At 48.8% G+C, this 22201-nt stretch overlaps 3 protein-coding genes across 6 annotated transcripts; 1 reads left to right on the top strand and 2 right to left on the bottom strand.

Annotated features, from left to right (window-relative positions):
• The first annotated feature begins 41 nt into the window (after positions 1 to 41).
• LOC112887224 (probable RNA-dependent RNA polymerase 1) lies at positions 42 to 11036 on the top strand. Of its 3 annotated transcripts, none has more exons than XM_025953355.1 (5): positions 42 to 141; positions 1076 to 1620; positions 7261 to 9107; positions 9393 to 9543; positions 9810 to 11036. In XM_025953355.1, the coding sequence occupies exons 2-5, from the start codon at positions 1090 to 1092 to the stop codon at positions 10641 to 10643; spliced, it is 3363 nt and encodes a 1120-aa protein (XP_025809140.1). In that variant the 5' UTR covers positions 42 to 141; positions 1076 to 1089; the 3' UTR covers positions 10644 to 11036. The 3 variants fall into 3 exon arrangements, with proteins under 3 accessions (XP_025809140.1, XP_025809146.1, XP_025809153.1); XM_025953361.1 differs by having other exon boundaries at positions 98 to 242; XM_025953368.1 differs by lacking the exon at positions 42 to 141 and adding an exon at positions 368 to 384.
• Positions 11037 to 11158: 122 nt separating this feature from the next.
• On the bottom strand, positions 11159 to 16821 carry LOC112887249 (MACPF domain-containing protein At1g14780-like). Of its 2 annotated transcripts, none has more exons than XM_025953377.1 (8): positions 16303 to 16821; positions 15078 to 15319; positions 13734 to 13932; positions 13558 to 13644; positions 13295 to 13478; positions 13010 to 13179; positions 12822 to 12886; positions 11159 to 11938 (listed from the first exon to the last, which is right to left on the bottom strand). In XM_025953377.1, exons 1-8 carry the CDS (start codon positions 16540 to 16542, stop codon positions 11278 to 11280), a joined length of 1848 nt encoding a protein of 615 aa, XP_025809162.1. In that variant the 5' UTR covers positions 16543 to 16821; the 3' UTR covers positions 11159 to 11277. The 2 variants fall into 2 exon arrangements, with proteins under 2 accessions (XP_025809162.1, XP_025809171.1); XM_025953386.1 differs by having other exon boundaries at positions 15078 to 15329; positions 16303 to 16431.
• Positions 16822 to 17628: 807 nt separating this feature from the next.
• Positions 17629 to 21658, bottom strand: LOC112878734 (dihydropyrimidine dehydrogenase (NADP(+)), chloroplastic). Its single transcript, XM_025942946.1, has 7 exons — positions 21404 to 21658; positions 20268 to 20531; positions 20017 to 20187; positions 19313 to 19425; positions 19049 to 19232; positions 18738 to 18847; positions 17629 to 18006 (listed from the first exon to the last, which is right to left on the bottom strand). Exons 1-7 carry the CDS (start codon positions 21656 to 21658, stop codon positions 17850 to 17852), a joined length of 1254 nt encoding a protein of 417 aa, XP_025798731.1. The 3' UTR covers positions 17629 to 17849.
• Positions 21659 to 22201: the final 543 nt, after the last annotated feature.

The raw sequence follows: 22201 nt of genomic DNA, 5'->3' as shown, positions 1-22201 counted from the left end.
CGTTTAAATGTTACGTGCACATTGACCCACTCCACCGCAAGTCTCCCTCCGCAGTCCGCACTCACGCTGTCACCCATTGTTGTTGGCCAAAAAAAAAAAGACCATCGCGCTCTAATCGGCGGGCAGCGCAACAGAAGGAAGGTGCGATCTCTTGCGCTACCTCCCCACTTCCCGTCCCCGGCCGCCTCCGGCTCGCCGGAGAGAGCGCGGGGTCGCGGAATCTCGCCTCTCCCTCTTTGCGGGTGCGTGTCTTCAGTCTGCACTGGGTGCTGCAAGTTTTAGCCAATAGGAGTTTTAAGTTGCCCCTGTTAGTATCGGTGGATTTGTTGCGGAGCTGCGTGCCTTTTCCGACCTTCCAGGTGGCGCCAGGAGGGTGATCTGGCGGTAATGCCAGGTTTTTCCGTGGAGGTTTAGTCGTGGGAGGAAGGCTTTTAGGGTGTTTAAGTGGAGTTTTTTCAGCTACGAGAGGTGCTAATAATAGATGTGAATGTGATGACCCTTCTTATTTTTTCCTTTTTAGAATTTTCACAATTTATTTTTGAGGAGGATTGAATGCGGAGAAGGCAGCAGTGGAGAAGTTGGGGGTTACGCACGTGTCTGATCTCTGATGATGATCAACGATCGTTTTATTTGGTGAAAACTTTATTGCTCTGAACGAAACATGATCTGCAGATCAGTTACAGGAGTGGTGTCTGCTTGTTTTTGTTTACTGAAGAGGGGTCTTTCCGTGTTTGGTTGTCTCGCCATGATTATGCTACTGCATTGCCATGATTTAGGTTCCTGAGTTGAACATGGGACAATTTAATTTTGTAAGATATAATTATGTCCAATATAGAATCAGATACCCAAATATCCAAATACAGAGTCCCAGTATCACTAAACTCCAGTAAACCAGCGAGGGTTTTGCATGCTTATGTTTCTGCTTTTCATATGTCCTTGTTTGCTTAATGTAAAATCTACAAGGAGTAAGAAACAAGTAAAATATGTGGTTCCTGAAGACTAGGTCTGCCTTATATATCCGGAGCTATGTGTCCTCCCTAATGACTAATTGATTTTATCACAACTTCTGTTGTAGTTGTGATATGCACCATGGGCAGGACTATTCAGGTGTCAGGATTTGCTTTAACTGACAGTGCCGAGTATGTCAAGGATTTTTTGGAGCGAATTGCCGGTGCTGGAACCATCTATGCTCTCAAGCTCAGGCATCCAAAGAACATCACTGCAACCTCAAAGGCGTTTGCTATAGTTCAGTTCCAGACACAGGAAAGTGCTTCATTGGTAGAAAATGCAGCCCAAAGAAATGTTCTCCGGAGTGGACGCTTTTATCTGAAAGTCAGACCTGCTGATCGTGACATTGTTCCAAGACCAAGAATTGCAATGTTTTCTCTGGACGACACAGTGCTGCATTTGGGTTGCTTGGTTAAGGAAAACATTCTGTCTGGCCTTTTTAGTGCAAGGAATGTTTCGGTTCAATTTGGATTTGATATGAAAAAGATGTACTTTTACCTCTCCTACAACCTTATTAAATATAAACTTGAACTTTCTTATGAGAGTATATGGGAGATGCAGCTTCATCGTCCACCTGCTTATAGGTCACGGACAAAGTTCCTTTTGTTTCAGGTTGGTTTCTTGTACAGTGCATCTTTATTGGGCATTTTAACTGCATTTTTTTAGGTTCTACCTTCTTAATCCTCTGAAAGATACAGAGCATTACTGAGTACAAGAATGAGTTATTTCTTATGTCTGTCTTATCTTATACATCTTCCTGTTTTCTTTGTACAAGTCTATAAATTGTACACCTTTACATTTAGGCAACCTTTTCCTTTTTATAGCTATATCTTTTCTAGCATACTAACTTACTAAGCAATCCAGTCATATAAGATTTCTTAATCCTCTGAAAGATACAGAACTAGTTGTTAGAATTAATAGTAACAGCTCATATTGGGCGTACGGCCCATTGGCCTTGTACATTGTAACCCTAGCCTATTAGGCTATATAATGAAGGTCACCCCCCTGATTAGGGTGTGTGGTGTTTCTACATGGTATCAGACGTTGTTCCCGGTCCCTAATTTGGGCTCCTTCCTATCTTCCGCTTCTTTCCTCCCGGCATCCTCCTCTGCCCGGCGCGCCTCCTCTGCCTCGGGCTGCCCGACTCCAGTCGCGCCGCCGTCTTGTCAGCCGCGCCGCCGCCTTGGCCGCCCGCTCCCGGCGCGCCTCCTCTGCCCGTGCGCCCTCCCCGAGGGCGTGCGCCACCGCACCACCCGGCCGCCCGACTCCAGTCGCGCCGCCGCCTTGTAAGCCGCGCCGCCGCTTTGGCCGCCCGCTACTGCCACGCCTCTGCTCCGATCGCGCCGCCTCCGCCGCGCATCTGATCAGCTGCGCCGCCCAGTCTCCATGACGAGCCCTTGGGCTTCCCAGGCGACCTTCGGCGTCCTGGGCTCCCAGACCTCTGGCGCTTTGGGGGATGCCCTTGCTCCTCCCATCTTCGCCGCCTACGCCTCCGTCAACGTGAAGCAGCACGTGCCGATCGCCCTCAGTCTTGAGCGCCCCAACTACTCCAAGTGGAAGGCGTTCTTCACCGCCCTCTGCGCCAAGTACGGGCTGCTCGGCCACATCGATGGCACGGGGGTCGCGCGCCCGGCTGATCCCACGTGGTCTCAGTCCGACGCCTGCATCCGTGGTTGGATGTATGGCTCCGTCGACGACGCTGTCCTCGACCTCGCCATGGAGCCCGATCAGGATGCGCGCGCTCTGTACGTCTCCATCGAGGCCCTGTTCCAGGCGAACAAGGAGTCCCGCGCTGTCGTCCTCCAGCAGGAGTTCCACAACCTATCCCAGGGCGACCTCTCCATCGACGCTTACGCCCAGCAGATGAAGCGCACCGCTAACGCTCTACGGGAGGTCGGTCACACCATCTCCCCCGAGCAGCTCGTGCTCAATCTTCTGCGCGGCCTCAAGTCCCGCTTCGCCAACTCCGCCGACATCATCGCCAACTCATCGCCGCTTCCCGACTTCACGTCTGCCACCAACATGCTCCGCGTCAAGGAACTCCGCCTTGACACCGCGGGCTACGAGGCCTCGGCCTCAGCTCTTGCCACCTCCACCACCTCCTCCTGCACGTCGCCATCCTGCCGGACCACCTCCTCTGCGTCCACCAATCGTGGGGGCGATGGCAAAGGCAAGGGGGGCAAGGGCAAGGGTGGGCGCGGTGGCAATGGCAGCCGTGGCAGTGGCGGCAGCGGGCGCAACCAGCAGCAAGGTGGCGGTTTCGGCGGGTGTCAGGCTCCTCAGCCGGCCGGCCCTTGGGTTTGCTATAACCCTTGGGCCGCTTAGTGGCCACCTCAGCAGCAGCAGCAGTGGGGTGCGCCACCCGCGCCTCCTCCACAGGCACACACCGCCTTCGCGCCGCCTCAGTTCTCCACTGTCGGCGGTCCTCCAGCGTATGGGCCTCCAGGCAGCTGGGATCCGACCAGCCTGATTGCCGCCCTCAACTAGATGGCGGTTCAAGGTGGGTCTCCACCCTGGGTCATGGACAGCGGAGTGACATCCCACATGTCCTCCAACGACGGTATTTTTACTTTCCCGTCTCCCGTCGCCACCGTCCTCCATTACGGTCGGCAACGGCCAATCAATTCCTATTCTTAGTCGTGGCACTTCTCTTATACAAATAGCTAATCGTCCCTTTCATCTTGATAATGTTCTTGTCGCTCCACAACTCACTTATAATCTGTTATCTGTTCGCCAGCTTACTCGCGACAATAACTGTTCAATTGAGTTTGACGCCTCCGGTTTTTCTATTAAGGATCTTCAGACCAAGACGGTCCTCCTTCGGTGCAATAGCAACGGAGACCTCTACACCATTCCACATCACATGCCACCTCGCTGCCATGTCGCTGTCGTCTCCCCGGAGTTGTGGCACTCTCGTCTTGGTCATCCCGCACCCGCCGTCGTCAACACTCTAAATAAACTATCAGCTATCCAGTGTAATAAAGCAGCTCGCCGCATTTGTCATGCCTGTCAGCTAGGCAAACACGCTAGGCTGCCATTTGCTAGTTCGGTTTCTAGTACATCTGCACCTTTTGAACTCGTTCATTGTGATGTCTGGACCTCTCCAGTTTCAAGTATTTCTGGTTATAAATTTTATCTTGTGCTAGTTGATGACTATACTCATTATTGTTGGACGTTCCCTCTTCGCCATAAATCCAAAGTTCATGAACACATTGTTCAGTTTGTTGCTTACGCTCACACACAGTTCAGTTTTCCTGTGCGCTGTTTTCAGGCAGATAATGGCACCGAGTTCCTCAACACTGCCACAGCTACCTTCTTGGCTGGCCACGGCATCCTGCTTCGCACCTCGTGCCCATACACATCTGCCCAGAACGGCAAAGCTGAGCGGATGCTTCGTACACTGAACAATGCTGTTCGCACGCTTCTGATTCATGCCGCCATGCCTCCATCCTATTGGGTCGAAGCCCTCTCCACCGCTGTGTTTCTAATCAACCGGCGGCCCTCATCGTCCATACATAATGGTATTCCCTATCATCTTCTTCACCGCAAGATGCCAGACTACTCCATCCTTCGAGTTTTTGGTTGCCTGTGCTATCCGAACCTCACTGCCACGACTCCCCACAAATTGTCTCCTCGCTCAGCAGCGTGTCTTCCTCGGATACCCTCCTTCCCAGAAAGGCTACCAGTGTTTTGATCTTTCCACTCGCAAGATCATCATCTCTCGCCACATCGTTTTTGATGAGACTCACTTTCCGTTTGCGGCTTCCAAGCCCCGATCGGATTCTTTTGATTTTCTGTTACAGGATATTCTCCCCGCGCCTGCCCTGTCTACCTCAGACCTTCGGCACTCGCGGGCCTCGGTTGCACCTGCCTCGTTTGCATCCGACGATGCCAGCGACCCCGTCGGGCTGGACCCTGCCATTCTGTGGCACGGTGTCGCCTACCGGCTGCCCTAGGCGCCCCGGCAGGCTACGCCTGCCCCTTCGACTTCGGCATCTCCTCCGCCAGCAGGTGCCGGCGCCCCGGCTTCCGCCGTGGCTCCCGCTGCTGTTACCCGGCAGCGGTATGGCCTCCATTACAGCCGTCGTCCGCAGCCGGAGGTACCTCCGGCCCCAGCGCCGCAGGCGGCGGTACCCCAGGCTCCAGAGCCTCCTGCACGGGAGACTCGTTCCCGGACGGGTTCGCTGCCGCCACCTATGCAGCGGTATGGCTTCACTGCGGCGGCCTCCAGCCTAGCTTCTTCGCTGCCAGGCAACTCTCGCGCCGCGCTTGCCGATGCAAATTGGCGCGCGGCAATGGTCGACGAATACAAGGCGCTCGTGGACAATGGCACGTGGCGTCTCGTCCCTCGATCGCCTCGTGCCAACGTCATCACCGGCAAGTGGGTCTTCAAGCACAAGTATCGTGCTGACGGCTCTCTGGCTCGTCACAAAGCCAGATGGGTCGTTCGTGGTTTTTCGCAACGGTACGGCATCGACTACGACGAGACGTTCAGCCTGGTTGTCAAACCGGCCACCATCCGGGTCGTCCTCAGCATCGCCGCTTCTCGCTCCTGGCCGATACATCAGCTGGACGTGAAGAACGCTTTTCTTCACGGCCATCTGAACGAGACGGTCTACTGCCAGCAGCCGCCCGGCTTCGTCGACCCGGCAGCTCCTGACCATGTCTGTCTCCTGCAAAAGTCCTTGTAGGACTCAAGCAGGCGCCCAGGGCGTGGCACCAGCGGTTCTCCGGTTTCGTACAGCGGTCCGGCTTCACTGCTTCGACCTCCGACACGTCCCTCTTTGTTTACAAAGCGGGTGCCGACATCGCCTACTTGCTGCTCTACGTCGACGACATCATCCTGACAGCATCGTCGACCTCGCTTCTTCGTCGCATCACCGAGCTCCTTCACTCCGAGTTCGCCATGACAGATCTCGGGGCTCTTCACCACTTCCTCGGGATCTCTGTCACGCGGTCTGCTGATGGCCTCTTCCTCTCCCAGCGCCAGTACGCTGTGGACCTGCTCCAGCGCGCCGGCATGGCTGAGTGCCACTCTACAGCGACCCCTGTGGACACTCATGCCAAGCTCTCTGCTACGGACGGCGCTCCGGTGGCGGATGCCACTCAATATCGCAGCCTCGCCGGTGCTCTACAGTATCTCACGCTGACTCGTCCGGATCTCGCCTATGCAGTTCAGCAGGTTTGCCTCTTCATGCACGACCCGCAAGAGCCTCATCTTGCGATGCTCAAGCGTGTCCTACGGTACGTCAAGGGCACCCTGTCCACCGGGCTTCACATCGGCACAGGCAGCATCACCAGCTTGACCGCCTACTCCGACCCTGATTGGGCTGGTTGTCCAGACTCTCGGCGTTCCACTTCAGGCTACTGTGTCTTTCTCGGCGACAACTTAGTCTCTTGGTCCTCCAAACGACAGACTACGGTCTCTCGTTCGAGTGCGGAGGCTGAGTATCGTGCTGTAGCGCATGCTGTGGCTGAGACTTGTTGGCTTCGTCAGTTACTTCAGGAGCTTCACGCACCCATCTCTTCGGCGACGATCGTCTAGTTCATCATCGTCGCACGAAGCATATTGAGATAGATATTCACTTCGTCCGTGAGAAGGTTGCTTTGGGACAGGTTCGGGTGCTCCATGTTCCATCGTCTCATCAGTTCGCGGACATTATGACCAAAGGGTTACCTGTACAGTTGTTCACTGACTTTAGGTCCAGTCTCTGTGTTCGTGACACTCCCGCTTAGACTGAGGGAGGGTGTTAGAATTAATAGTAACAGCCCATATTGGGCGTACGGCCCATTGGCCTTGTACATTGTAACCCTAGCCTATTAGGATATATAATGAAGGTCATCCCCCCTGATTAGGGTGTGTGGTGTTTCTACACTAATTGATGTAAGCATTTCCTACTAAAAGAATGAACTGCACTACTGACTAATTGATGAGTTATTTCTTACTAATGTCCTTCTTGTCTTCGCATTTTCCTTTTTTTTCTTTGTATTTTTATCTATGAACTGCACACCTTTTCATTCAGGCAACCTTTTCTTCTTATGGCTCTATCCTTTCTAGTATACTGGGAAATCCAGTCAACAAAGATTATGTTTAGCATATTTCTAATTTCTAACATTACACCCATCCAATCAGTGATCCACCACACAAGTCACTAGCCAGTTATCAATTTTTCAGCTACTTAGAAATGCTGCTATTTGGTGAAAGTTTTGAGCTTTAGAGTTCAGATATACTCAGCTTTTGTCATGTTTCAGGTTCAGGCAGCCCCTAAAATTTATGAATTGCTACCACGCTGTTCAGATCTTATGTATGAGGATCCTTTCTTCAACTGGTTTAGGGATGACACAGATGAACAATGGACCAGGACAATTGATTTTACTCCATCAGCTAGCATCGGCCAATCATCTATTCTCTGTCTGGAGGTGCCACAACAGTGTGAGCTCCCAAACATTGCTGACTACTTTGTTTACTATAAAGAGCACAATCTTGACTTTGAATGTCAGAAAGGGTATTCATATTCATGTGGTAACTACTTTGTTCCAATTGTGAAATCTCCTGAGTACATAGAGGTCCCTTATGAGATACTCTTCAAAGTCAATAATTTGGTTCAGAATGGGACACTCAGTGGGCCAACAGTTGATGACAACTTCTTCCATTATGTTAGCCCAAAAGTTATACCTATTGACCATATAAAGCGCGCACTTTTAAAGATGTCATACTTGAGAAGCACCTGTTTGAATCCAACAAATTGGTTATCTGTGCAATACTCAAGAATTCGGAAATTGCGCTATGCACTGCAAAGATCATCTAATATTTCTCTGGATGATGGATTGGTTTATGTCCACAGGGTGCAAGTTACCCCTGCTAAAGTGTATTTTTATGGACCTGAGATAAATGTCTCCAATCGTGTTGTACGACATTTCTCTGCTGATTTAGATAATTTCCTTCGGATTTCATTTGTTGATGAGGACTGTGAGAAGCTCCGTTCTGTTGATTTGTCACCTCGTTCTGCTTCTGGAAATGATGCCAGGAGAACTGCTCTGTATAATAGAGTTCTGTCAGTCCTTTCAAATGGCATCAGTATTGGTGACAAGCACTTCGAGTTTCTTGCCTTTTCCTCAAGCCAGCTCCGAGATAACTCAGCATGGATGTTTGCTTCTCGGCCAGGATTGACTGCGAGTGACATCAGGAAGTGGATGGGGGACTTCCGCAATATCAGAAATGTGGCAAAATATGCTGCGAGGCTTGGTCAATCTTTTAGTTCTTCAACAGAAACTTTAAAGGTACACAAGTATGAGGTGGAAGAAATTCCAGATATAACAAATGGCACGAAATACATATTCTCTGATGGAGTTGGAAAGATTTCAGCTAATTTTGCACTGGAGGTGGCTATGAAGTGCAAATTGAAACGCTTTGCTCCTTCAGTTTTTCAGATAAGGTATGGTGGTTACAAAGGTGTCGTCGCTGTTGATCCAAGATCAAATCGTAAGCTTTCTTTGAGAAAAAGCATGTCAAAGTTCCAGTCTGAAAATATCACTCTCGATGTCCTTGCATACAGCAAGTACCAGCCATGTTTCCTGAACCGACAGTTGATTACTCTTCTCTCGACACTCGGAGTTAGTGGTAATGTCTTTGAACTGAAGCAGGAGGAAGCTATCAGGCAGTTGAACAGAATGGTAACTGAACCACAGGCTGCTATTGAAGCAATTGAACTTATGCCCATGGGAGAAGTAACTAATGTAGTTAAGGAATTGTTGTCATGTGGCTACCAGCCCGATCATGAACCATATCTTTCCATGCTGCTACAAACTTTTAGAGCATCCAAGCTGCTAGAACTGAAAACGAAGTCAAGGATATTCATCCCACAAGGGCGGGCAATGATGGGATGCTTGGATGAAACCCGCACACTGAAGTATGGTCAGGTATTCGTTCAAGCTTCTTACTGTGCAGATGACCATGGCAAATTTGTTTTAACAGGAAAAGTAGTCGTTGCCAAGAATCCTTGCCTCCACCCCGGTGATGTACGGGTTCTCCATGCTGTCGATGTTCCTGATCTGCACCACATGTTTGATTGTGTTGTCTTTCCACAGCAGGGACCAAGGCAAGTATTTTAACAATATACTTTCATGTTTTCTAGTAATTTTCAACAAGCTGTTTTCTTGGGGCATTTTAATTCTTGGTTTCATATGTTTGCACCAATAGAAATCTTTTGAATGAAACTGCATGCCAAGTTAAAAGTTTTAGATTGCTTAACCTTTTCATTACTTACTTTGATATTACTTATGGATATGATGCTGTCCATTTATGCTTACGTGGATGCTAATCCTTGCATTATATAACCTTTCTTCTCTAAACCTGTTTTGGATTCTGGTATTAATGGATGCAGGCCGCACCCTAATGAGTGTTCAGGAAGTGATCTTGATGGGGACATATATTTTGTTTCTTGGGACCAATCTCTGATTCCATGTCGTATGAGGGATCCTATGGACTATACTCCAGCGCCTGCAGAAACATTAGATCATGATGTTACAATCGAGGTAGTTTTTAATTTAAAACCATTCATCTTCCATGGCGTTGTTGCTAACAGTTAATCTAGTTGCATCAATGCTACCGCTAGGTTGTGTGTTGGTCTGAGTTACTTTCGCATTGGCATTGTTCTCATTCTTCTAGTATTTTGTCATATCTCGGAGTTTAACTTTCTGTGCTCGTGGTGCAGTTATATTCAAATAGACAGAATCATCTTCAACTCGTGAACATATCTCATATCATGCTTTGAAATGATCGATCTTGTTATATTGCGCAGGAAATTGAGGAGTATTTCACAAACTACATAGTTAATGAGAGTCTGGGGATTATTGCCAATGCACATGTGGTCTTTGCAGATAAAGAACCTCTGAAGGCTGAAAGTTTGCCGTGTATTGAACTTGCCAAGCTCTTCTCTGTAGCTGTTGATTTCCCAAAGACTGGAGTGCCGGCTCTGATTCCACCTGAGCTACGTGTCAAGGAGTATCCTGATTTTATGGAGAAGCTCGACAAAGTCACCTATGAATCGAGTGGTGTGATCGGGAAGCTCTACAGAGAAATAAAGAAGCACACACCTCACATAAAGCACTTTACAAGGGATGTGGCAAGACGGTCTTATGACACTGATTTGATTGTTGATGGCTATAAGGATTACATTTCTGAGGCTATAGAGTTTAAGGAAGAGTATGATTTCAAGTTGTGTAATCTTATGGACCACTATGGCATAAAAAGTGAAGCTGAGATAATCAGTGGATGTATTCTTAAGATGGCAAAGAATTTCACCAAGAGCAGTGATGCTGATGCAATAAGAATGGCAGTGAGATCTTTGAGGAAAGAAGCTAGGTCATGGTTCAACGAGATGAGCACGGGCGAGGATGGAATTGGTCAAGATGCCATAGAGGCCAAGGCCTCAGCTTGGTATCATGTTACTTATCACCCACAGTACTGGGGCAGCTACAATGAAGGATACGATCGACCACATCTTATCAGCTTTCCGTGGTGTGTATACGACAGGCTTTTATGCATCAAGCAGAGGAGAAATTTCCTCAGGAAGATGGAGCCTGATTTGGCATCCCTCCTGAATAATATGAATCAGAACTTGAGATTCCATTGAGCATTGCCCGCAGGTTTGCTATTGTACATGTTGCAATCAGCATGTTGATTGTGGTGCGTGAATGGTCCGATGGATCAAGGAAGGCAAACTGCTATGAGCTGACGTCTAGTGTATACGCGACCTGGAACTTTTGTGTGCTATCTTTTCACTTCATGCTTGCAGCTTGATTTGCATTGGAACCTTGATTCATTTCTCGCCTTCTGCTGAAGTTTGTAAAGTTTCTGCGTTTGATTAGTACGATTAACTGCAGATATGTTGCTTATGAATGTTTTTAACGTTCATGCTTCTGTTATTGGGTCAAATAGCGTTCCCAGTCCAGTAATAATAGTGTATCTGTGCTCTCTGGTTCTGCAACAATGATTGGTTGCTAGTCATGCTGCCATACATTCTGTTCATAGATTTTACAAACGGTTGCGCCGAACTGTATGGAACTTCCATTGACAAAAATAAAATGATACATCTCGTTTGCAACGTTAATTTGCTACCTTGCAGCAACATTCACAGTACTCTTACCATAGCTAAAACATGAAAGAATGGTTGCAAAACAAAAAGGGCAAAGCAAGATGCGTGCTCTTACAGTGGTTAGTTTTGAGCATCAGAAAACTGTACAATCTCTGGGTGAATGAACACCGTGTCAGGAAGCCGGGGCAAGCAGGGAAAACTTAACGTGCAGAGAGATCCTCCCGTTGTCGACGTCGAGCCTTGCGCCGGTGACGAGCCAGTACCCGGGGCTGTCCTGCGGCCCCATGGTCACCTGCGAGGTGTCCACGAGCCTCAGCATCTTCTGGGCGGCCACCGGCACAGGCGGCCCGCCGGCGAGCACGCCGGAGTCGATGTTAACGCCCTCCGGCTTACCCGGCTGCTGCCTGTCCTTCTGCGAACCGCCGCTGCCACCACCGGAAGACCCCGCGGGGGACACGGCCGACAGGAAGCTCGACTTCCCCGACAGCCTCGCCGCGCCGTGCGCCCACCTGGACTGCACGACGGCGCAGCCGGGGAGCTCGGCGTAGATGAGGCTGAGGTGCAGGACGTCGGTGCCGTCGTGCGCCGCGACGTGGAGCCGCGCGCCCGTCACGACCCAGGCCGCACGCCGGTCCCGGTCGCCGGCGCCCCGCCACCCAGGGTCGTACTTGACCGGCGCGGTGCACACGCGCGCGAACATCCGCCACTGGACCGGCTCGTAGAAGCGGTCGTCGGAGGCCGCCTCCGACCCTCGCCACGCCATCGGCTTGTCGTGGCGCGCGGCGGCGATGAACGTCGGGGTGGTCGACAGGTGCTGCAGGTGGACGGCTAACCTGATGGATGAGGACCACCACACATTGTAAGCAAGTGCGAAACCGGGGCCTTGAACAACGCGCACGGTAATCTCAACCGCGCACTTTTCAACGCTATTACCGAGATCGGAAATGGGCGTCGAGAGCTCGGCTGGGGAAGACGGACAAAGCGGCAGTGGGTGACGGGAGAGAGATGAAGGAGCAAGACGAATGAGATCCCATCTACCGCGACGACGCGGCCCTCGCCGTCGCCGGAGGGGAAGGGGGGAGCCACGAGCGAGGAGCACGGAGGATCGCCGGCAGCGGAGGGACTATTTTGAAAATACGTAGGGGATTTAATGCAAACAATCCGATCGCAGTTACTGATCGCGATCCGATTTAGGGGGTAATTGAAAATAAGTAGGGTTTTTTTTGCAACATATTGGATCGCGATTATTGATCGCGATCCAAATTAGGGGGGTTTATGAAAAATTTTCGTGACCACAGTAGACTTCAGAAGCAAGCTCAATGGCAATCTCCGGTCGCCCAGCCGCCGCGAATCCAGCGCTGGCGGCGCCGAAAACCACCGTAGCTTCTCACTTTGAGGACCTTGGTCACCGTATCTACTAATCACCCACCCTTCCCCCCGTCGCTCCGCCACCGTTCCCTCGCTGCGGCGGGCAGCTGGTAGTCCGGCACCTGCTCTTGTTCAGGCCGTGCTCCACCCCAACCCCGGCGGCCAACCAACCCCTGGCAGCGAATTCCTCTCCTAGTCTCCTCCAACTACTGAAAAGCTTGACTAGGAGTGTTTAGGAGATGACGACGGATCTCCAGATTGTTTTTCTTCTTTTTGCTTCGGAAAAAAGCATTCGGTTAACATTCAAAATAAAATACTCGTATTTCCATGGTCAGCAAACTGTCTTACCGGTTGTGTTTCTTGCCTTCCAGGTGCAGCCGCATCCCAGTGACCGGCAATTTAGGAACAATCACCTGCAATTTTGTCAGTGATCATGTCATCTTGCAAAGAAACGAGTGACCATCTCATTGGTTCGAAAGCCTGTAACTTCCATATTAGAATCTGTAATCTGTTAGCATTGGGTGCAGATTCCTCACCTGGCTTGAGCTGACATAGAGCTTGGAACCCAGCGGGCTGAAATGCAGCGCCGGGCTGGGGCCCTGCCGGTTGGAGCACGGGCCGAGGGGCAGCTCGCCGAGCACCGGCGCCCACATCTTGTGATGCTGGAAATCCAGGAAGTACTTGAGGTCAGCGACAGGAGGCTTATCTGTAAGTAACAATCATTTCGGCTGTCATCCATTTCGCTTGTGATAAACTACTAGAGCACTTGACTGATGGCCATTTGTCCGATCCAAATGTGCTTACGGCAATGGTGTCCTTACATCTGAGGTAGAGGTTGATGGCGTGCGAGAGGTAGCCGGCGCCGGCGACGCCCTTGACGAGGGAGGTGATGGGCACGGCCTTGACGTTGATCAGGTCGGGCATCGCCGGCACGGTGTGGAGCCACTCCGAGTGGCTGCCCACCGCCGTGCGGCCTCCCCTCTTGGAATATATCACGGTCACGCCCTGAAAAAGAAGAACAGTTCAAAACCTTAGCAAACTCCTCTCTGCCTGCTTTGATAAAAAAGATTGTAGCAGTTGTTACCTCTCTGGAAGATACCAGAGTGGTGATCCCTGCCTGAAGCCGCTGCTGTGCTACCTGGGCGTCGAACACGTTGAAGGCCTCCGGCATCTGCCACCATTTCAGTGTCAGAATTCTACGGCAGTAATTTTGGGGAAAATATTCTACTGCAGCAACTAACACTGCTAATTAATCTGAACCTTGTACTTGTCTTTGGACTTGCCGCGCAGGGGAGGCATGGCGCAGGCCCCGGTGAAGAGCTGGTCGCCGAGCCTGTCCAGATGCTCCTTGATCTCCGACGGCGACAGCGCCGACGACTTGTGCTGCTTCACGTACACCACGTCCTGCCCGCCCATGCTCAGCCCCACGACCACATGCGTCCCGTACTTCTCGATGAACCTGCACACTCACCCACCAGATCGGATCAAGTCCGGTAACGCCCACAAGATAAGTGTCAGTGTCAGCGTCAGTTCAGAGTCTGAAAGCTACGCGTCTGCCTGATACTGCAAATCAGGCAGTATGTTTATGTGTCAAGCTTCCTCTAGTCAATGCCGGACCTGTCGGCATGTTCGATGGGAGTTCAAACTTGTTCAGATTCAACAATGACGGACGAACAAATTTAAGAAAGAAAAAAAAGTGAGATCTATGTGTGTGTATACAGGTCAGAACATGATGCACATTCAATCAGCTGAAGAGCTAGCTGTCTCCATTCTAAAAGCAATCGGAGGTGATGAGCCGTGTTGTTGCAGCTAAAATAACCTGTCCCAGTTTGTTGCAGTGGATCCTGAACGTTGGACATCTGAACTGCTTGGTGCTTTCAGTTACTGACTCACTCAACTTCCCTCCAGAATCCAGACCTTGAACGAGTCCAAGTCCTGCAAATGCTCTCCTTCGCTTCGCGGTTCTAGCGTGTGACGTGGAGGTTTCGGAAAGGTGATCGAAAAACACTTGCTGCTGATCAAAGCCAAGCCAAGCAAGTCTACGTCGTCGCTCCGCAGGCGTCTAGCCCTTTCAAGCTCTGTCCATGTCACAACTGTTTCGTCCTCGGGCGTACTTGCGTAGCGTCACCAACGTTTCAGGACAACCAGCGAGAGCCGCCGCCCGCCGACGTGATGCGTTGTGAACAGGATTCTTGGTCGGGAATCTCCAGGAGCAGGAGTCTCGGGGCTCATCAGTTTTAACCTGTTCGTGGTGTGAACTTACTGTTTTGTAGCGATGCTACGTTCCTGATCGACTGTCGGAATCACGGCCGCAAGAACTTTGCCAACGCGGCAGGACTGAACCGTCAGTCGGCAGCTTAGTCGTTGCCACTCGAAACTGCTACGAGTTCAACACACCCGGAACCATTCGCATCGACTTGCTGGCTCTGACTCTGATGAATAAGCGACTTCCATCCCCTCTTTTCATGAAGTTTAGGTAGAAATTGGAGACACTGACAGTAGAAGTTCTTTTTTATGGAGCATTTTCGAAGGACCAAGAAAAAAACAAAGCCCAGCTCATAAAAATTACTGTGGCGCTGTGCTCTAAATTTTGCGCGTACGAACCTTGCGATGGCTGCGGGGTCCCAGGCGGCGGGGACGTCCCGGAGGACGTGGTCGGCGAGCGCGAGCGGGCGGCGGTCGAGGCGGAGGTCGAAGAGGGAGATAAAGTAGCCGTCCATGGCGAGGCATTTGGTGGCGGCGGCGTCCTGCGCCCAGACGCCGCTGTCCAGGTCGAAGCACGCGTTGAAGAGCCCCGACGGGATCTTCCCCTCCACCGAGCTCCGCTGGTTGAACAGCTCCGACATCTGCAACATTCTACTATGATTCTCTGAGAACTCCATGAACATTTTTTTAAAAAATAGCAGGATGCAGAGGAAGATGAACTGGATGATCTCTACGGCTCTCTTCTTGGGTCAAAGTCAAACGAGGCACCGTCCAATTCGACGTGCAATAGTTTATACATGGAGGGCTACTAACTTGCACGAAATTTGATTCGATCAAAAGGACATGGAACGCATAGTTTACGATCAGTACCACCTGGGCAAAATGTATACTGAAATAAGAAGAATACGTTTGACTCTCCCATAATATTTCATTATTTTTTTCTCTTTCTGGTTGGTGATATTCCACTCAACTGCAGACAGTTGGCACGGACAGTGCAGCACAATTAGGATAAATAAACGTTTTTTTATCCCTCCAAATTGCTAAAGATAAGTTGATGATTGCTTCTGCACGTGAGATCACGTAGATTTGCTCAAAGTCCACTCAACACATTTAGGGGAACAAAAATGAAAAAATATCTCTTCCGACCGTAAATGTTTCGAATCACTTGCTGAATTTGCAACTTTATTTCTCCATTTTAGTGAATTTATGTGACACTTGAATGCTCTAATAAGAATTAGCTCTCATGAAATTAGTTTCTATACTCTGTAATATGTCTGCAATTAGCTCTAATAAGAAATGAGATTCAGGGCTGAGGACTGAAGATAGCCGGAGACAAAATCAATGGAAACTCAACCGAAGTTTCAGAGACAAAATCAATGGAAACTCAACCGAAGTTTCAAAACTGCTAACTTCTAATTGAACAGCACGCTCCTTCAATAGATTCAAACAATGAACTTAAAAAACAAACAGCTCAAATTTACTTTTTAAAAAATATTTTCCTACAATTTTATAAACAGAACAAATTTAAGCAAACCTTGATCTTCCGATAATAAAAAGTCAAGTGCAACAAATGATCTGATGATGACAAGCATTTGGTGCATGGTATTGGTACGGTATTGCTAACCTTGTTGAACTCGAGCACGCCGGACTTGAGCCGGACGCGGTCGCCCTTGCCGCACTTGACGTCGACGGGCACGCCGCCGACCGTCCCGACGCCCGGCACGGCGAGCGGCGCCGTCTCCACGCCGCTCCGCTCGACCAGGCACCCGCCGGCGTCCTTGCAGTACTTGAGCCTCGTGTCGCACGTCATGTCGAAGCCCCGGCCGAGGCACCTCACTGCCTTCTCCGCCGCCGCGACGGCCATCGCGCGACTTGCCTGCTCGCGCGTCTCTCTGGCCTGGTCTGCGATACTATGCCGGCGCCGCAGCCATGTCCTGCTGGTAGCCTGCTACTGGTTGACTATATAGGCCATTGCTTGTGCCAGCAAGGAGCATGCCTTGGGAACTCTAGCGACATGTTGCTATTACATGCTGTGAGGATGTCAAGGACTTTGTTCTTGGTGTCAGACCAATCAAACAGGGATCTCTTTCTTTTTTTTTTTGGCCGTATTTTTTGTTTTGGAAATGAGGTTGCTTGTTCTTGTGGTGTGTATCATGAGTCATGAGTGGTTGTTATATATGGGCAGAGGGATGGGTATGGAGAGGAGAGATGAGTGGCGATGCTAGTGGGAACTAATGAATTTCCTTGGTGTGCTTACCAAAAGGGTTGAGTTTGACTGACGGCGTGGTGTTTACCTTGGGATAATTTTCAGTTTTGAGTTTTAACCCTTGTCAGACGGCACTTGGAAGGCACCAAACTGGTTCTTGCCCGAGTATGAAACGGGAATTTATGGAAAACATCAGACCAGCCCTATTTCCGTTTTTGGAGGCACATGCTTTAGCTCAAAGTACACCAGAAACCTGAACATATGATGTGAACTTGACTTCTCCGAGAGACTGAATCGGAGTACCTGTCGTCGTCAATGCCGTGTACTTCCCCGTCCTAAATTATTGGTCGTTTTGATATAATATATATCTAGATGTATAGTAAAATCTATACATCTAGAAAAGCTAAAATAACTCACTGAACACTAAAATAATTTGGGGCGGAGGGAGTAGGTTGCAATCGCAGCATGTTCGCCAGTTACGTGACGAGTGCTTCACTGAACAGATGAGTATTGGTGAAGAGTTGAAGTTGGACCTGACTTGAAGCTGAGGCCAGCATGTCCTCACACATCGCTCGGGTACACACTCCGGAGACCCCGTACTGGACTTCAAGTCTCGAAGCTTACCAGGTCAAGTCCAGATATTCCTCAGCTCAGTGTTGCGAGTTCGTGTTCACATGAAAAATACATCGCACAATGTTACCGGTTGACGGTTGTCACTGTTCACGAATCACCAGACGCTGAAAATGACATGTGAACTTCTCATGACTTGTTCTATAGATTGAGGGCCAAAGGTTCTGATCCATGTACAGATGAGGATTACATGCTAGGGTATGGCATTCTGGTACGCTAAATTTATTTAACAGGATGAAGCAAATGTTTTACAGTGTTTCCTCAAACACGATGAACGCAGTTTAGTCACAAGTTGAAGTATGCTGGGAGGGACGGGAATCACGGGCGGAGATGCATCAGTTGGATACCATGCTTTCGGTCTCCTTGACGAACCCATCCCCTGTCCAGTCCTTGTCTGATTGAAGGCCCTTCTTGATGGCCTTCCTCTGCTTGATAGCCTCCTGTTGCCGGTGAACCAAATCTGTGTGTGTCGTGAAGTACGGGAGCGAGGCACTGAGACGATGCAAAGACCGGTTTTAGTTTATGCTATTCAACAAAAACAGAAAAGCAGAAAATAACAGCATGGTTGTCTTCAACTTGGAAAGGGGCAGCCCAGGTATTTTCTATAAGTGGTGCGTGTATCTAGCACTGAACTAATGATGCTTCTGAGAAGCTTCCTAGTGAAAGGAGGTCAAATTGTCAAGGAATCAATCATCACATCAGTACACAAGACTTCGTTCCACTTCCACATCATTCACACAGAGTAGGGCCAGGGATGCAAACCAGGGCAGAAGGAATGTTTCTATAGGACGCATACTTAAGTTACGACTTGATTGCTACCAATTCCTTGTTTAATGATTATGTTCAACCCATTTACACCGCATCATTTTCTCTTTCTGGAAAGGGGCAGTCTTTTCTAAGACTTAAGGGGCGTCTTTGTTAAAGAACTCACCTTCCACTTAGTAACATCATGTAACCGCAAAAGATTACAAAGGAAGCAAAAGACGCATAGCCAATAGTCTTGAGCATTTAGTTTTACTACGGAGGGCCCTGCGCTCTCATGTTGATGATTTACTGATAAAAGTTTATTGCACGCTTTAGTGATGATTGGAAGAATGGGGCAAAGAGTTGAAATTTGAAAGGTATGAGTGACACAGAGGATGTACACCAAAAAGTAATTCCTCCAGTTGGTTTTAAACACAATATCAAACACTATAATCATGATATGGGAAATGGTTGCATACCCTCGAAACTCTTCAATCGATGAAAAGTTGTGCTCTCTCATGAAATCCTGCAACTCTGCGCAAAGCTTCTTCACAAGGGGATAACCATGCATCATAACGCCGGTGCATACCTGTGAGTTATGATTGTCAGTCATGGTTAGACAATTTCCAGGATATGCAAGGTGATAACTGTGAAAGTGCTATTTGTTAAATAAACAATACAACTCAGCACCATGTGCCAGAAGAAGCCATGAGTATGCACAGTAAAAGAACTAGGAATATTGCTCCCCAGATTACTAGGCAAATACACTGTTTATCGTTTTAAAGTTCACCTGTACTGTATCTGCACCGAGAAGAATAAACTCAGCAGCATCATTGCCAGTCTCAACTCCACCAATTGCAGAGAGAGACTGTCCATCAGCAAATTCTTCTTTCATCATCCTCGCTATCTGCATGACTTTAGCAAGTGCTATAGGGTGTACAGCTCTTGCAGAATAACCCCCAGGTGTAGAATACCTGTGAAACAAAATGATGTTTCAACTTTGTAACAAATAAATAAGCATGCTACAAAAATAACTCAGGGAATTGAATCTAACCCTTCCACGCAAGGTTCCGGACGTAATGTTTTGAGATTAATCCCCATTACACTCATAATTGTGTTAATGGCAGAAACTCCTTCACATCCAGACTTAAGAGCTATTCTTGCAGGCTGCAAAATGTCAAGTCAAGATGGGGGGAAAATGAATTCTAGTACTGAGAAAAATAAAAGAAAAAAATCCTACTTAGTAATTTAATGTACAAAATAGCAGTTCTACAGTTCAGTAAAGTACTACGGTACCATTGGGAAGTCGGTAAACCTATTGATGTGAAATTTGTATTCACTAATTAATACGATTTCAGGGGCTCAGAACTTTGTGTGAGATCCAAAAGGATGATAAGACTATTTCCTGGGAGATAAGTTAGCTGCTACATATGTTGTTTCATTTACAGAAATGGGGACAAAACTCACAACTTGATATAATCCAAAAACCATAAAAGATGTAACGGAAAAAACAGTACATATAAAGCACATTACTTATTTCTAATCAGACTTATTCTGGTCTTCTAGAGGATCAGCAAAAGTTAAATCAGAGAATCAATCTACTTATAATTGAAAACAAGCCAATGGTGTGAAACAATTTAGGGGGTAAATAATAACTTAGGAATTCCATTAGTTGTTGTCTTGTTGACACAGGTCAACAAAGGTAGCATGTGACTATTAAGTACTGCATCGATGCATATGGGCATAAATTAGACTGACCTGTGTAATATCTGTAATGTTAGGAGTCATCTTTGCCCAAACAGGCACAGTGGCCTTCTCATTTATCCAACCACAAACTTCCTCTAGCAAATCACAGTCTTGTCCCACAGCAGCACCCATTTTTCTCTCTGGCATGCCATGTGGACATGAGAAATTAATCTCAAGAGCATCCTAACAAAAACAAATATCAGTTGCATTCCATTATGATCAAGTATGCAGATACACCAAAATAAACAAGTGAAGAAAGGTACCACTCCAGACTCTTCAACACGTTCAATAAGCTCATGCCATGCAGCTTTGTTGTACTCCTCCATAATTGAGCCAATGAGTATCCTGTCAGGATACTCTTTCTTCAACTGCTTGAACTCATTCAGCATGGTCTCCAGAGGCCTGTCGCTGATGAGTTCAATGTTCTGCCATCCAATGATGCGCCCCATGGCAGCCCCATTTGGTTCCGCCCGAAGCTTTGCATAACGAGGAGTTACGTTGATAACTTTTTCAGCATCCAAAGACACCTAAAAATCATGCCAAAACAGCAATGCTTAGCCACAATGTTAATATATCAAAGGAACAGATTGGTGGTGAAGTGATGACCACAAGTGTAGTGCAGAGTGGGACCAACAAAGTTAAAGTCATGATTGAGAAGGTCCAATCCGATGCAGAACTGGACTAGCAGAGTGAAAGCTTCTTTCTTATATTTACTAGCAGCTAGGAGGATACAGGATTGATCTGAAAAACTAGGCTATCAAACTCCAAATGCCGGTCAATAAATTACCAGGGGAACAATGTGTTAGTCACATTTCACAGAAATGGCTTATCTTAGTCATTAGGAGTCCAGGACAAGTGATATACGTCAGTAGTACAGTGCAGAAAAAAATGCACAAAATGTATATGCTACAGCCAATTCTCTGATCATACGCGAATAGCAGTTTCTCTGCATTGTTCCATTTTTTATCAACTGCTATCAATTCTCTCTTGGGCACCCACCATAGGATTTGTCTTCACAATGAAACTAACGTGATCAGCACATCCACGGTTCCACGGTTAGATTTCGCTCAACCGGCCACACTGAGCAATACCCCCACCTGATCGACATCAACCTAGGAGCGAGCACAAAATCGGTAGTTCTCAGCAACCCAGAATTGGCCCTACCTGTACGTTTCACCCCCAAATTGGAATCATACTGTACGGCCAGACGGCAATGGCGTCAGCTCCTTTCGTGATCGAAGCAAACTAACACTGAATTTCTCAACAACGGCCCACAGATCGTACTCAAGTGCACCGCAACGACAACGGATTCAGAGCAAAAGATGGGTGCCAAACTTCGTGACGCAACCACACCACGCCGGAGCCACCGCCAAGGAGGGTGAGAGGGAGAGCGACTCACGGTCTTGGCGATGACGGCGCCCCAGCCCTCGTCGAAGGCGCGCTTCATGACGGTGTAGTTGGTGCCGGGCGGCCCCGACCCGATCACGAACGGGTTGGGCATCTGCAGCCCGTTCACGCGCACCGAGAGGTCGGGCTCGCCGCCGGCGGACGCACGGACGGGCGTCGCGCGCTGCCGCCCCGGCACCCGGCGCTGCTGCAGCGGCGAGGCGGCAACCGGCGAGGCGCGAGCGCGAAGCGTCATCAGCGACTCCATGGTGCGGTGGTTTTGGTTCTTCCGCGGGGGTTCCTTTCTTCCGATAAGAATCTGTGGGAGTATCACGGATGAGGGAGAAAGGCACGCCCATTTTTATAGCGCCAGATAAAGGAGCTTTGTTAGGCTGGGCCCACACGCAATTACCATTTCAGTTACCTAAAGCGATTACGGGATGAGGAAAACCAGAAAGTTTAGAGTGGCTCTGATCATGAGTGATCATGACTTAGCTCACGGTGTCGTGTTCTGATCAGATGCTGTTCAGTTGCCGGAGCACCGTACCTTTTTTTTCTCAATTTTAATGGATTTTAGTTTAAGGAAACTCTACCCATTGATCCAGTTTGCATTTCGTGCTTGCTCATGTCATCATGCAAAACAACAGGGTCTTGCACAATGCGAGATGATGATTAAAGAAGATAGCAGCTGCTAAGCTACCTCTTCTCCTTACGTTTTTCAACGACCTTTTTTGTGGATACACGCCTCTGACTTGCGAGAGTTCTCGGTTCTGTAGCCTGTGGAGGACGATCGCGAGTTTGCGATTGCGAC

This window comes from Panicum hallii, chromosome 1 (assembly GCF_002211085.1).
Source record: "Panicum hallii strain FIL2 chromosome 1, PHallii_v3.1, whole genome shotgun sequence".
Taxonomy (NCBI): Eukaryota; Viridiplantae; Streptophyta; class Magnoliopsida; order Poales; family Poaceae; genus Panicum; species Panicum hallii.
This window is presented reverse-complemented; position numbering and strand designations above follow the sequence as displayed.